Source organism: Mytilus californianus, unplaced genomic scaffold (assembly GCF_021869535.1).
Source record: "Mytilus californianus isolate M0D057914Y unplaced genomic scaffold, xbMytCali1.0.p SCAF_7, whole genome shotgun sequence".
NCBI classification, from domain to species: Eukaryota; Metazoa; Mollusca; class Bivalvia; order Mytilida; family Mytilidae; genus Mytilus; species Mytilus californianus.
In genome coordinates this window covers 12,675,356-12,689,578 of record NW_026262723.1, presented here as the reverse complement: position 1 = coordinate 12,689,578, position 14,223 = coordinate 12,675,356, and the positions used below count along the sequence as shown (strand labels likewise).

Below are 14,223 nucleotides of genomic sequence, written 5' to 3'. Positions count from 1 at the left end.
TAATTTCCATTGAAACACAGATGATACCCCCGCTTGCATAAAACGTTATAAAAAGACTTAATCAAGAACAGTAAAAGTGACGCTACCCAAATTTGTACCTGATTTGAGTTTTGTAGTACATGTAATAAGCATTGTGTATAAGTTTCATAACATTTGGTTGAGGCAAACTTAAGTTAGAAAACGGAAACGAATGCATGTTCATTTTAACCCATTCGCCTATGAATCCGGGTTTACCGGGATTCACGCTTCAGACAGCTGACGATGAGTCCCGGTTTACCAGGATCGGAATACCTCTTTTACATATCCCACTAAAAACATTGCAAACACAAGTTATCTTTCTTTGTTGAATACTCTGATGAAAGTGTAAACATGGCGCTTCCGTTTGTTGAAAACCATGTCAAAATCAGATGAAAGGACAAGGTATGATAAGGGGCGTTTTTGGCACCCTCTCCAAATAAGTTTATATTAATATCATTGATGGTCTTAGTATAGAAACTTGAAAAAACAATGATTTTATTGTGTTCAGGTGAAAGGAAGGTTGCCTAGCAAACGTTTTTATTAAGTATCAAAATTATCACATATTAATTGCTTTATCAGTACAAATTTAAACAATTCCAAATAATATTGTTTGTCTAAGAATAACTTGAAGTCACAAATGAAAAGTCCCTTCGATTTCGTTTACTATATGCTTAAAAACAACCTAGCAACAGAAATGTTGCTTAGCAACGGTTAAAAAATGGGTGTTTTCTCCCTCTGAAGTATGAATTTAGCAGTTGTTTGAAGATTTTTTTCCCATATGATGTTTCATTCCAATATACTATCATATACATCTGTATTCTTAACAAATTCCGTATTGAGCATAGCAACACAAATGTTGCTTAGCAACAGCAAGAAAACATGTTTGAACTTTTTTTAAAGCAACTACAAATCAATAAATCATTTTATTGAACAAATTAAATTGAATGCAATGCATATTGTCTTCTTATGAACAACTTTTAGTTAGAAATGATAAGTTAGTTCAATTTTAGTTCGCTTAATACTTATCAACAACATAGCTACATAACAAGTACATAGCAACCGTTCAATAATGGGTTCTTTTATATTATCTGAAGTATGAATTTAGTAATTTTGGAAGAATATACCTTCTCATATGTTGTAACACTATACTATAAACATCTTGATTATCATTAATCTTTTTTTGACGAATTCCATATCGAGCATAGAAACCCACATGTTGTTGAGCAACAGCAAACTTTTTTTTTTAAATTAAAGATAACTTCAAAACCTATTTTTCAATGTGAAGGTCTTTTCATGAAAACAAGAATATAAAGGATTTACTGATTAGGGGTGAACAGTTTTTAAAGATATTTAACAGTTAATGAAATGAAAGAGACGTGGCTTGTACTACAAACAGACCTCGTCTGGAATAAAATGTCTAATCCAGGCAATTAAGAATTAATATGATGTAGGGGCGGGGATGTGAATGTGTCCCCTGGGTACAAAACCTATGGTGAATTAGAAATGACTTATCAAGGCAATGGGTGGGGATATAAATCATTTTGGAGATAATTAATGATTCATTATATAATGGGGATTTGACCTCAAGGAATAAATCCTTCGGTGCAGTAAAAAGAAATTGACATAGCCTATATATGGTTTTAGGGTTGGACATATAAAACTGAAATATTTTACCTTGAAAGTCAAAGGTCAAGAACAAAACATCAATTATTTTGACCTTGAGATCAATGGTAAAGGTCATAATGATATTAGACTGATATGATATCTCATGGTTATACACTTTATGCCAAATATCATAAGTCAATGTCAAAAAATTAAATAAGTGTCGGCTGGGACAAGTGTGTATGAGAATAAAATCCAGAAAAAAAAGAAGATGAAGAATACTCAAGTTAAACATAATGTATCCATTCATTTCTATTTGGAAGCCAGGGAAACATGATAAAAAAAAAGTGAGAACTGAGTACTGAATAAACTGCTGTTTCTTTCATGATGAAATGAAATATGGAACTTTTTTTTTATTTGTAATTATGATGTGGATACTGGCGATGACGAAAAATGGTTTCTTTTTCTTGTCGTTGTCGAATGATTGAAATATCATGTAAAATTCATTGTATGTGTTTATTTTGCATTTTGTATTTTTTCGTTTTGCTTTTGTGTTTTTATATTTGTTTATCAAAATGAACAATTATACTTGGACATGCAAGTTACTAATAAAAGTATATGATTGCAGAAGTCAATTCTTTGGGTGGATGCGTATGTTTAAGCGAGGATTTATATAATAAGAAGGATTCTTACTATATGCACCCTTCATTTTAGTCATTGTACAATTAAATAAATAGAATAAATGAATTTAATTGTACAAAATCTTGTCCAAACTGACTGCACATTTAATGTTTTAGCAAATTGCACAATTTTAAAAGTTGTAATAGAATGACATTTGGTTATCTCAACTTTTTATTATCAATAATTACATTACATGTATGTCTCATAAGAATCCATACTTTTGACTGGATGACAACAATTGAGAGGCATTCCAAAATCAGATGATATTTCCAAAAAAAAAAATGCAACATTTATGACCGCACGTACTTCCCTCGACAAGGTCACAAGAATGCATAGGAAAACAAACCAAAAATTTGAAAAAACTCATAATTTCATGGTTGTAGCATTTAAACGTAATAACGCTTTGAATGCCTCTTTTGTAACCTCTGCGCTTCATCCAAAATGTGCTTCAGTCATCGCTTTAACACCCCAATTACAAAAAGAAGTATTTGATTCTGAATAAGTCCACTAATTAAATGCGAATAAACATACAGCTAAGAATAAAAGTGATGATATGTATAGTAATTTTTTCCAAGTTTGAAATATAAAACATTTATAATCACATTTGTCTGTTGAAGTTAATTTGCGAATATTAAATATTCATCTTTTAAAACACCATGCTCATTTTGGTGCATAGTTTCGCTTGGTTAGTCATTTTCCCACCCAGCGTAAAACTCATGAGACAAACACCGCCTCTGTTGTCTCGTGCAAGTGTCTTTACCTCGAGTGCCGGGTATTGTAGGTTTTAACAGCAGCCGGGTCAAACCAAAGACTTTGAAATTGGTATTTGCTGATTTTCCGTTTATCACGTGGCATTAAGGGGTAAGAGCAAAGACTAGTTGGGTCGGAGTCAGAATATATAGTGTCCAGGTAGGTTGATATGTCTTCCTGCGGACTGTAACCTTATGAGCTAGCACATTAAAAATAATGACACAAGCAACCCATGCAGTAACACGATGTCCAGTAGTCAGCACTTTTGTGTTAACATGAATTATCATTGATATGGTCAAATTTATAAATTAATTGTTTACAAAACTTTGAATTGCTTGATAAGCTACGGAATTTCTATTCAGGAATAGATAACCTTAGCTGTATATGGCAAAACGTTTCGAAATTTTGAGCCTTTTATGGTCTTTTGACTTTTTTCATTCGACCGTCACTGATGAGTCTTTTGTACACGAAACACAGGTCTGGCATACAAAATAACAAGCATGATATCTTTGACTAGGACCCGTTTTTTATTCCTTTGATATTCAATATTCGTTTTTTTTTTTTCTTTGACGTGTGAATATCTGATTAAAAAATTAAGCGAATCTTTTATTTATTTAAATATGTTTAAAGTCATTATAGTACTGTAATTTAAGAGGAAAGATGTATGATTGAATGCTGTTTTCTGACCGTCCAGTGGCAAATACTTCATGCATATTTATGACGGAAAGTAATGTAGAGAACAAGAAATACGAAGTGGCACGAGTTGTCGTTTACAAAGAGAGGGATTACAAATCATAAGTCCAATAAATACAAACAACACCATGACCAAAAAATTACTCAAGATACATAGTAGTGTTGCATAGTTTTGTTTGATCTATATTACTGTTACACTTACACAATTAAATAATTAAAATTGTCACATGATGTCTTCTTATGTCGTATGAATTACAATGTATGTTATTATTCACAGTTCTGTAATGTATTTTCGCCATCTGTAATGATTGCCTAAAATGTTAACTTGGCATGCCATACTTGATAGAAATGCGGACGTGAAAGAAAGCACTTTTCACAAAAGCGTCAACGGAGATTTATACAGGGCGACGATTTTGTCATTTATAAAACAAAATACGTGTTTTTGAAGGGTAAAGTTGTACTAAAATTTAATGTTGACATCAATATCGATCTGTTGGGTATAGAATTTATATTCAAAATTTGTTTTTTGTTCAGAATACACCATTCCACGGAGATTACATGCTTAACAAGTACAAATCTCTGCAGTTTTTACGTTACAACTGAAAGACATATTTATGCTTCGACATGCCAATCCATGATAAACATCTTTCACAGTATTCTAAATATTTGAATTTAGGAACTGTTTGAGTATGAACCAATTATTAAATAACTTTGGTTTCATTTACATTCCCAAAATTTCTCCGAAGTTTGTCACAGTTCCTTCTGATTTTGTGTCAAAACTGGACAGTCTGCTAAAATCTCACTTTAAATTCATACAATAATAAATACAGAAATATCCTGTGTTCCTTTTTCGTAGATGTAAAATTTACGTCATAAAGAAACTAGCCATTATAGCACGATTAAAAGTCTGTCGTCGGATCCAGTGAATACCAGAAATCATCTCCGGTCCGCAGTTCGTTAAATATTTCGATGATTCAATGAAAATACGACTATTTTTTTCACCTTTTTTTAATTATTAACTATGAGCGTACCTACGGCCCACTAAGATATTTGAACTGCATCAACATTTATATTCAAGAAATGTCAGGTATAAATATGATCGTGGGCCGTAGGTACCCTCATAGTTTAAAATGCAGAAAAAGGATTGGAAACTGCCATTTTTCTGCCCTTTTCGCAAATCTTGAGGTGTTTACAGCAACAAAGCATGAATAATATCAGCGGAAGTTGACAAATCTATTGATGTTTACAAAAATATAGGTTTTAAACTTTAAAAATATAGTATTATAATTTATGGCACGTCACTTTTAATTTGAACGAAAATTGGGGGCCGTTCTCTGATGCTTATTGTACCTTGTCCTTTACGGATTTTACTAGAATTTGAAATAAGGGAACATTTTTTTTGAAAGAATATGGAAGAATTGAAGCCAGACTAGTATACATTTTTGACATAAAATGCCATTTTATTTACAAAAACACTTGGAATGGACATTGTTCAGTGTAAGGAATTTTTACAAACCTTGTTAAATTTTTCAAACTTTTGCCGTTTTGGGTTTAAAAATTACAATTTTGGGTCAAAAAGTTGAATTTCGAGAATTTCATCTATCTAATTCCAAAAATTTGTAAATTTTGATTTTCTATGAAGAAAAAATGATCAAAACATTAACAAAACTGTGTCCATGTTGTAAGTGAATAATATAAAGACATAAATAACTACAGACAAGTTTTTATTGATATTTAATATGAAGATCTCCCACTTGTGTCATAATAGCCAGGGAAGCCATCGTCTCAGAGTAGCTTCTGTCAGGCTGGCTATCGGTGAAAGGGTTAAAGTGAAATGTAAATATTTAATTTATATTCCAAATAAGGGTTTTGACCAAACTTCATGGTTCACTGCAAATTTTGACAGAGCAGACAGGGCATGGTGTTCTATGGAAACATATCCTTGTTTTAAATATTTTTGATAAAATAATAGATAACAGAAGAAAAAAGAGAAAATTAAGAGGTTTTTTTTTACCACAAAGTCCGACAGTTCGGGACATCAGACCTAATTCAATTCAACCCCTGCTATGTTATGAAGATAAGAAACTAACCTTCAACAAAATACTGCAGAATTCTGCACCAAGTAATATATCTCTGCCAGTCAATACATCTTTCAAGATAATCTTTAAAATGTTCAAGTATTCCTCTTTGGAACATTCTGAAATTATCATCATAAAGTCAAATACATAAAATAATATGGCTCTGGTGTCAGTTATTTAGTCCTATACTTTAAGCTAGTCTCAATCGTTAAAGACCTTATTGTGACCTTTAGGGTTCATGTTGCTTAGTCTTTAGTTTTCTATCTCTTGTTTTATATAGTGTTGTTTGTCTTTTGGTAATTCTTTTTATGCCATGACGTTGTCATTTTGTCTCCACTTATGAGGTTGGTATTTTCCACCTCTCTTTTAATTGTCTTTTTTGTAAACTATTTATGATTTATTTTGGTCTTATTGATGTTTACCCAAATCTCTTGTTAGATCAGGTTTCATTCTTTATTCTAAAAGTCTGCAAAAATATGAAAATCTATAATTATGCATCAAGGAACATTATGTTTCAAAATGTCTTATCAAAATCTTCCAAACATATTTTTGGTATCCTTTAGCTCACCCCTAATTTATTGTTTATATCTAAATTGTAAATGAAGTGTTAACATTCACCTTTATAAATATGGAATAAAAGGAAATATTATCTGACACATCAATGGTCAACATTAGTTATAAAGAAACATCTGTAAGCTTTTTTTCCTGAATTCTCTTAGGTAAATATGTTTTACTTTAATACATTATAAATTTATTGCTATTTTCTCCAATTTTGCTTTGATTTCTTTTTTGGTGATAATTTTTATATCACATTACTTCAGTGATGTGGGTTTTTTTCATTTGTCAAGTAGAAAGAGAATGAATGACATCAAAAGTCTACTCCATTGATGTTGCCTAGGAAAACAGCAATAAACAGATTATCAAAACAATGGTCTTACAAACTCAAGGATGTTTCTTAGCTACATCTCATCTCGGGGCTGTCTCCCGTCAGAGAGATTGTAGCTGAGAAACACCTTCTAGTTTGATATACCATCGATAATCTATAAATAAATATAATTTCACATACAACTTTATTGTTACTATTATCAATCGTATAGCAAACCTTGATTTCTGTAAGCTTTGAAAAGTACCCTGACTTCTGATGGTTTGTGAAATGATAAAAACTTATTTACTCGTATCTGTCTTTGTAACCTGTGACTTAATATTTCTACATTAATATGTCTATGTACTACATTCTTTAAAGAACTTAAATCAACACTAATCTGTCTGTGTGGTGTGGATGCTTTTGTTGGTGATTCATCGGAGCTGATGTTGCTAACACTTTTATGACCATGATCTAAGTCTTTTTCTGCCCTCTGGTCATTGCTATGTTGTCTATCTGTAAAATATAAAACAAGGATTTGTGCCCATAGGATACCATGCCCACCAAAATTATCATATCAGTGCACTTATAAAATTCAATCGAAACCCTTATTTGGCATAAACAATGTATTTCTAAAAGTTCACACCATAGTGTACATGTGTACTAAGTTTCAAATTGATGTGACCACAACTTTAAGGTAAAATAAGTTGTAACCCTTACACCACATTCTTCATGAGCCTGCCAGGAGCCTGTTATCCTGTGGGTGGTTGTTTGACATCATTTCTGTTTAGCAATAGCATAAATAATGATACATGTAAATCAGGCTTTTGGTTTTCTCTTTTGAATCGTTTCACATTTCATCATCACTGGAGTCTCATATGGCTATACTATACAGTACATGTTTGTCTCATATGGCTATACTATACAGTAGGTGTTTGTCTCATATGGCTATACTATACAGTAGGTGTTTGTCTCATATGGCTAAACTATACAGTATGTGTTTGTCTAATATGACTATACTATACAGTATGTGTTTGTCTAATATGACTATACTATACAGTATGTGTTTGTCTCATATGGCTTTACTATACAGTATGTGTTTGTCTCATATGGCTATACTATACAGTATGTGTTTTGCTCATTGTTGAGGGTTGTATACTGACCTGTAGTTGTTCATATTATTAACATTTGGTCTCTGATGAAAATTTGTCTCATTGGCAATCATACCACCTCTTCTTATCTTTATATTGCATCCAATGACATTTCTATTGTTGCTTATTGAAAGTATCAGAATTATATACATAGTAAAACACACAGGGCCACCCTTAAAAAATTCTTTGTTTGATGTTGCCTACCCATGCCTTGTAGGGTTGGGTAGATAGGTAGAGATTTTTTTTGCCAACGACATAAGTTACATGTTTTAAACAAGAAAACAACTTTAGAGCAGGAAAATATCTTATCAAATTTTTCATGTAGGCTGCTTTTAAGATGGGTAGGTAGGCAACATCAAACAATCTAAATTTTATTTTTGTCCTAGGGTCAATTTTCTTCTTTTCAGTCTGCAAGGTGCTATCTGCAATCAAAAGAGTGTGGCATCAACACCTTGTTAATTAAATTCATAGAATTATGACAAATTTTATGCAAAGTGCTGATATGAAAAGTGTTACCAATATTCTAACTTAAATTAAAAGAGCACTGTTTCTTTTATAATTTTCAAAGGAGATACATTTTTGTACTGAAGCAACAATAAAAGAGTAGGGTCATGGAGGTCCAAATTTGACCCTAAAAATTTGAATTTGTAATACTGTATCTTATTTTAAATCCAATATCTATGATCTAGTGGATATTATAAGTTATCTACGTTCGTATCCGTAGATATGGATATTTTAACACCCTGAAGTATCCAAGTACACCCTGAGTCTACGGATATGAACGAAGATAACGAATTTATCCCCGGGCTTAGTCCAAATCTTGCGATTGTTAGAGAAATTCAACCACAAAATGTAACGTGAAAGCAACGTTTTTTTCATTTTCTAAAAATCTTTTATTGAAATTTGGGAATTTGACATATCTTTTACGGGTGTAGGGTACTACCTTTGGTAGAATCCTACAGGTAGTCAAATATAAGACGTTTTTAATACGGAGACAGAGAAAGGGGAGTAGGTAGAATTTGGCGCTCAATGTTGTGAGAGTTACATCATAGACTGTGTGACATCAACGTGGGTTATTTGCATAACTAGGTCAGTAGTCCCATTCATTGACAACGTGGCAGCCAAGTGATGCATTGACTAAAATGAGTGCAAATGATCAACAAAATAAGATAACGTCAATAGTGGATTAAATATTTAATTACAGACATCATGAATAATCTACAGAATTCTATATTTCACAAGGAACAACCATGGAACTAAGGAAAATGCGTGTGACGTCCCCGGGGTAAAGGATAGCAACGTCTGGGTATATGGGTTAGCAACACCCAGGGGCTATGGGTTTTGTAACGACGTGCGTTATCCAATCAAAATCCTAGAAATATACTAAGCCGGGGATAAAGAAATATATGTATATCTAAATAAACTAAAAGTTTTAGTGTTTGTTATAGACCCCAAAACCAAAATAGGCATCTTTCCATTCAGTATATCTTCTATTTATATAAGTTTCATTCCAATCAAGTAACGAAACTCCAAATTACCATCCTGAATCCTGATTTTTTTTCTCCAAAAGTAACAGTGACCTTGACCTTTGAACTATTGACCCCAAAATTAATAGGAATTTCTTCCTTTCATATATCTTCAATATGTGTAAGTTTAAATTTAATCAAGCAAGGGAAACTCATATTTCCATCAGGAAACCATTTCTTCATTATTTTTTTTTTATTTTCGAAAACAGTGATCTTGTCCTTTGATCTATTGAACAAAAAAACAATAGGATTCTTTTTGTTCCCGTGATCTTCTATTTTATCTTCTATCTGTTAAAGTTTTATTTCAATCAAGAAAGGGATACTCAAGTTATAATCTATAACCATTTTTTTTCTGACACAAACAATCTAATCTCCAGGATTTTTTTGGGAGGAGCAAAAAATTAAATAAGTCCATTTATAAAAAAAAAAGATATGGACAAATGGAGAAAAAAGAACAGGCTTTTTCCTGATCATGAAGAAGCTTTATCCAAGTTTTATAAAAAAATTTCATGAAGGTTTGTCAAAGTAACTGTTGTTTAAAAACTGTAACTCAGACTGTATCTTAAGATTAACTGCAAAATATTTAAGTCCCTATCTGTATAGAACCACTAATTCAGGCCTGGTCTGAAAGGACAAACAAGAAAGTGGTTCATATTTTAAACAAAACAGTTCCTAGTCATAGCTGTAGCTTTGTCAATAAGTAAAATGTTTGGGTAAGTTTGGTATAAAATGAAAGCTTAAAGACTTTGACTCACTGTAGAAACCTTGATGAAAGCTTGTTATAATAATAAAAAAAATATAAAATTAATAAAGGAGGGCATATGCGCCCTGGGTTGACTTCGATTTGATTACCTCGGGTTTCTCGTGTCAGTAGAGTTTAAATCGAACGGGCAGAGTTTCTCTAAAACGTCATCAATTTAACCTTTTGACCCGAGTCGAGTTCTACCTACCTCGTAGGCAGGTTTAGTCGAGTAGAGTAAAAAAACAAGATGGAAGAACAAGTGAAGTAAGTAAAAACTGAAAAAAAAATATCTTCAAATTTAAGCTACATTGTACTTGTATCTTACACTGGGTAACAAATGGCAAAAATAACAACTTTATAAAACCAAAATATAAAAAAAGCAGCTCAGTTATTGATTCAATACAAAATGAAAATGTTTTCATCTATTTGGTACGATTTGATAAAGCAGTGGCTATTTTGCCCCTGCCGGCAAACTAGAAAATATGTTATTTTGCTGTCTCTGATTAAAGTACCTTGATAAAAGCCGGCAAAATAGCATATTTATATAGCAATGGCATTATCGTGGACTTGTTTATTGAAGAGGGAATTTTAATATTTTTCGACAGTACTATTAAAAAATCCTATGTAATGCTCCATTTTGAAGGGTTTGAAGAGTTTATAGATATAAGAAGATGTGGTATGAGTGCCAATGAGACAACTCTCCATCCAAGTCAAAATTTATAAATGTAAATCTACTTGTAAGTTAATGGTCGATTTAACTGTCTAGTGCGCTTGGGCAGTTACGTAAAAAGTTTTTCCCGAGTAACCCGAGTTAATCAAATCTAAGTCGACCCTGATGTTCAGATCAGAAGTACCTGTTTTTGTACTAACAACTTTCCAGGAACCATACGCTCTAATATGCAATTAAAGGTATATTGAATTTTTTAGCACAAGTCAGTATAAGGTATAGTTTTGACATGATATGACTGTCACTTTATCTGAACTTAAGACAAAACAGCTATGACTGCTTGAAATTGCATAATTTAACGTAGAAAGCAATGGAGTTATGAATTAGTGGTTTTATTCCTTAATCAGTAAAATATTGTAACAGAAAATTGAAAAAACAGTGTTCAAAAACTTAGCTCTGGATGTTTTCTCTTGACCATTTAAGAGATTTTTTCACAGTTTCCTATTACATATGAAGGTTTGACAGAGTTATTGATGTCTAAAGATACTTTACCACTGAATGAACCTAAGAGTGGGGTCTGTCGGGGTACAATAGTTCAGTACATACGTTTATTCGCCTAAAAATCACTCTTTTGCTGGAAGAATCACTTTGAAATATCTTCGTGTATATATTAAAAGATATCATATTACAACTTCATAGTGTTCTCACCAAAAATCACCAGCAATCACTTGGTTTCACCCTAGTGATATACTTAACACCAAAAAGAGTGATGTTTTACTGAGTATTCTTGTGTTTACTGTAATGTAACTTACTGCTTTGAACATGCTTTTCTGGAATATCTTGATTTTTCCTGATATTTCTATTTATACAATTATCATTTGTGTTCTCAAAGAGATTTCTGTTGACTCTAATGACCAGGTCATTGATGTTATTGTTGTCATCATCAGACTCTTTTAACGCAACAGTGCGACTAGATCTTGATGCTATAAATAGACATATTTAGATTTCATTGTTTGGTTTATACTATGACTTTGCAAAATACAGTGAAAGTAACTTTTTTAATAGAAAGCAATTCTAGTTTCCTTCTCTTTAATTAACTTTCATTTGATTACAGATGTTAAATAAGAAGATACACGTGGTATGATTGCCAATGAGACAACTATCCATCATATAACAGAGATGTTAGCAACTACAGCTAGGTCACTGTATGGCCTTCAACAATGAGCAAAACCAATACCAAATAAAAAGCTATAAATAGCCTCGGCATGAATTTATGTAAAAAAGTTCAAACAAAAAAACCAACAACCTGATTTAAGTGCATGTTATTTAATCTTAAAAATACTTTTATTTTTCAAGTTTTTGCGTTTAACTACGGTATGCATTTTAATGAAAATAAAGTTCATGAGTTAGTAACATTGTTCCTTCTCAAATCTTGTATTGGATGAATTCAAGAAATATTATATATCCATTGTAGTTTTAGTTAACCAAATAATTCATGAAAAATTGTTACCTTCTGAATACCACGACCACAAAAGTTATTGCGTCTTACAGTGGTTTTTCCCATGTTTATTTCCGGAATGAAATTTGTCCGATGGATAATATAAAAGCGAACAGTTACAGTAATAACCATTCTTGAAACTTGTCTGTAAAATTCAAGTGTTCATATGGAAAAGTTTAATTTATCTTTACCTTAGAATATGAGAGTTCCACCTAGGTTTATCATTACCTTAGAATATGAGAGTTCCACCTAGGCTTATCATTACCTTAGAATATGAGAGTTCCACCTAGGCTTATCTATACCTTAGATTATGAGAGTTCCACCTAGGCTTATCTTTACCTTAGATTATGAGAGTTCCACCTAGGCTTATCTTTACCTTAGAATATGAGAGTTCCACCTAGGCTTATCTATACCTTAGATTATGAGAGTTCCAACTAGGCTTATCTTTACCTTAGAATATGAGAGTTCCACCTAGGCTTACATGTATCTTTACCTTAGAATATGAGAGTTCCTGAACTTCCACCTAGGCTTATCTTTACCTTAGAATATGAGAGTTCCACCTAGGCTATTAGGATTTAGTGTTATTAGATAGATTCAATATACTTTTTTATTTTCAATTTAAAGGGCTAAGAAAGTAGCCTTAACATACTTTCTCCTTTAATAATCAAAGGGTTTAAACTAAAACTACATAGCTGAAGGCTTGATTTCTTACCAGGTATACGGTAGTATTCAATAGTAGGTCTTTTTTGTCGCTTTCCTTCTTTACATTCCATTTTCTGTAATATAAAAACAGGTTATAGACAACACATTTTTTATTTGTATCAGAATTGCATTTGATTTCCCTCCTGTTATCCACAGAAAAAAAAAATCATGAGGTGTCTAATCCACAGCCCCTTTATCTTCCCCTGAAATAGCACTATGACAAACTGTCTTAGCCATATTCTTTATGTGCCTGTCCCAAGTCAGGAGCCAGTAGTTCAGTGGTTGTCCTTGGTTCATGTCTTGTCATATTTGTTTTTTGTAAATTGTTTTGTTATAAATTAGGCTGCTAGTTTTCTCAATTGAATTGTTTCATATATTCATTTTTAGACTCTATGCCATCTAATTAACCTTTGAGATGACCTTGTCATAGATAATATAAAATATGTAAAATCATGAAAATCCTTGTTTATACCTGGTGTATTAGAATATTTTTTTGTTGGTCGTATCAGTCAACATAATGGTTAATCCAGGTGGCTCCCTTGTTTCATTTTTCAATGTATTAGCACATGCATGACCCATCTCCAGCTAAGGGATTAATGAAAGTCACATGAATAGGGATTCAAATGAAGTTGAATTATTGACTTGCAAGCCAATAATACATAGCTATATTTTAAAATTTATTTTCTCAAAATTTAATCAAATTGACTGCTTATAGCACAATCTGATATAAATTTCCACTTTTAAAAATGTTTGAAACAGAAAAAAACATATTTCAATTTTTTGTCTAAATTAGTGATGGAGTCCAGACACATTGTACTTGATGACAGATAGGTTGTTTTTTTTCAATTTGAGCAATTATAATTGTATTTATCGCTATTTTGTGCATTTTTCCTTTGATCTTATTTTGTGATAATTTTTCATATCATGCTGCTCGCTTGAGATGGAAAATTATTGTCTGAAACTAAGTCGCATGTGACGTAGTCAATGTAAACATGAACGACCTCACAGGCAAAATAGCGATAAACAGATTATCAATGGTCTTTCAAACTCAAGGATGTTTCTCAGCTACATCTCATCTCAGGGCTGTCGCCCTTCGATGAGATTGTAGCTGAGAAACAACCTCTTGTTTGAAAAACCATCGATAATCTATAAGTACATGCACAGTATCATGAAACATTTGCAATATTAAAGTTCAAGAAAAAGTAATTACAATGATGTAGAATGCAGTAACTTATTAGACTGATTAAATATTG

At 32.0% G+C, this 14,223-nt stretch overlaps 1 protein-coding gene across 1 annotated transcript in view; it reads right to left on the bottom strand.

Moving 5' to 3' along the window:
- Positions 1–13,047, bottom strand: part of LOC127708229 (uncharacterized) — an 85,425-nt gene extending 72,378 nt beyond the window's left edge. The window contains exons 1-4 of the mRNA XM_052213072.1: positions 12,981–13,047; positions 11,583–11,753; positions 6,925–7,200; positions 5,835–5,941 (exon numbers count right to left, since the gene is read on the bottom strand). Coding sequence (XP_052069032.1) covers positions 5,835–5,941; positions 6,925–7,200; positions 11,583–11,753; positions 12,981–13,041 — 615 coding nt within the window. The 5' untranslated portion in view covers positions 13,042–13,047. The remainder of the gene's footprint in view (positions 1–5,834; positions 5,942–6,924; positions 7,201–11,582; positions 11,754–12,980) is intronic.
- Positions 13,048–14,223: the final 1,176 nt, after the last annotated feature.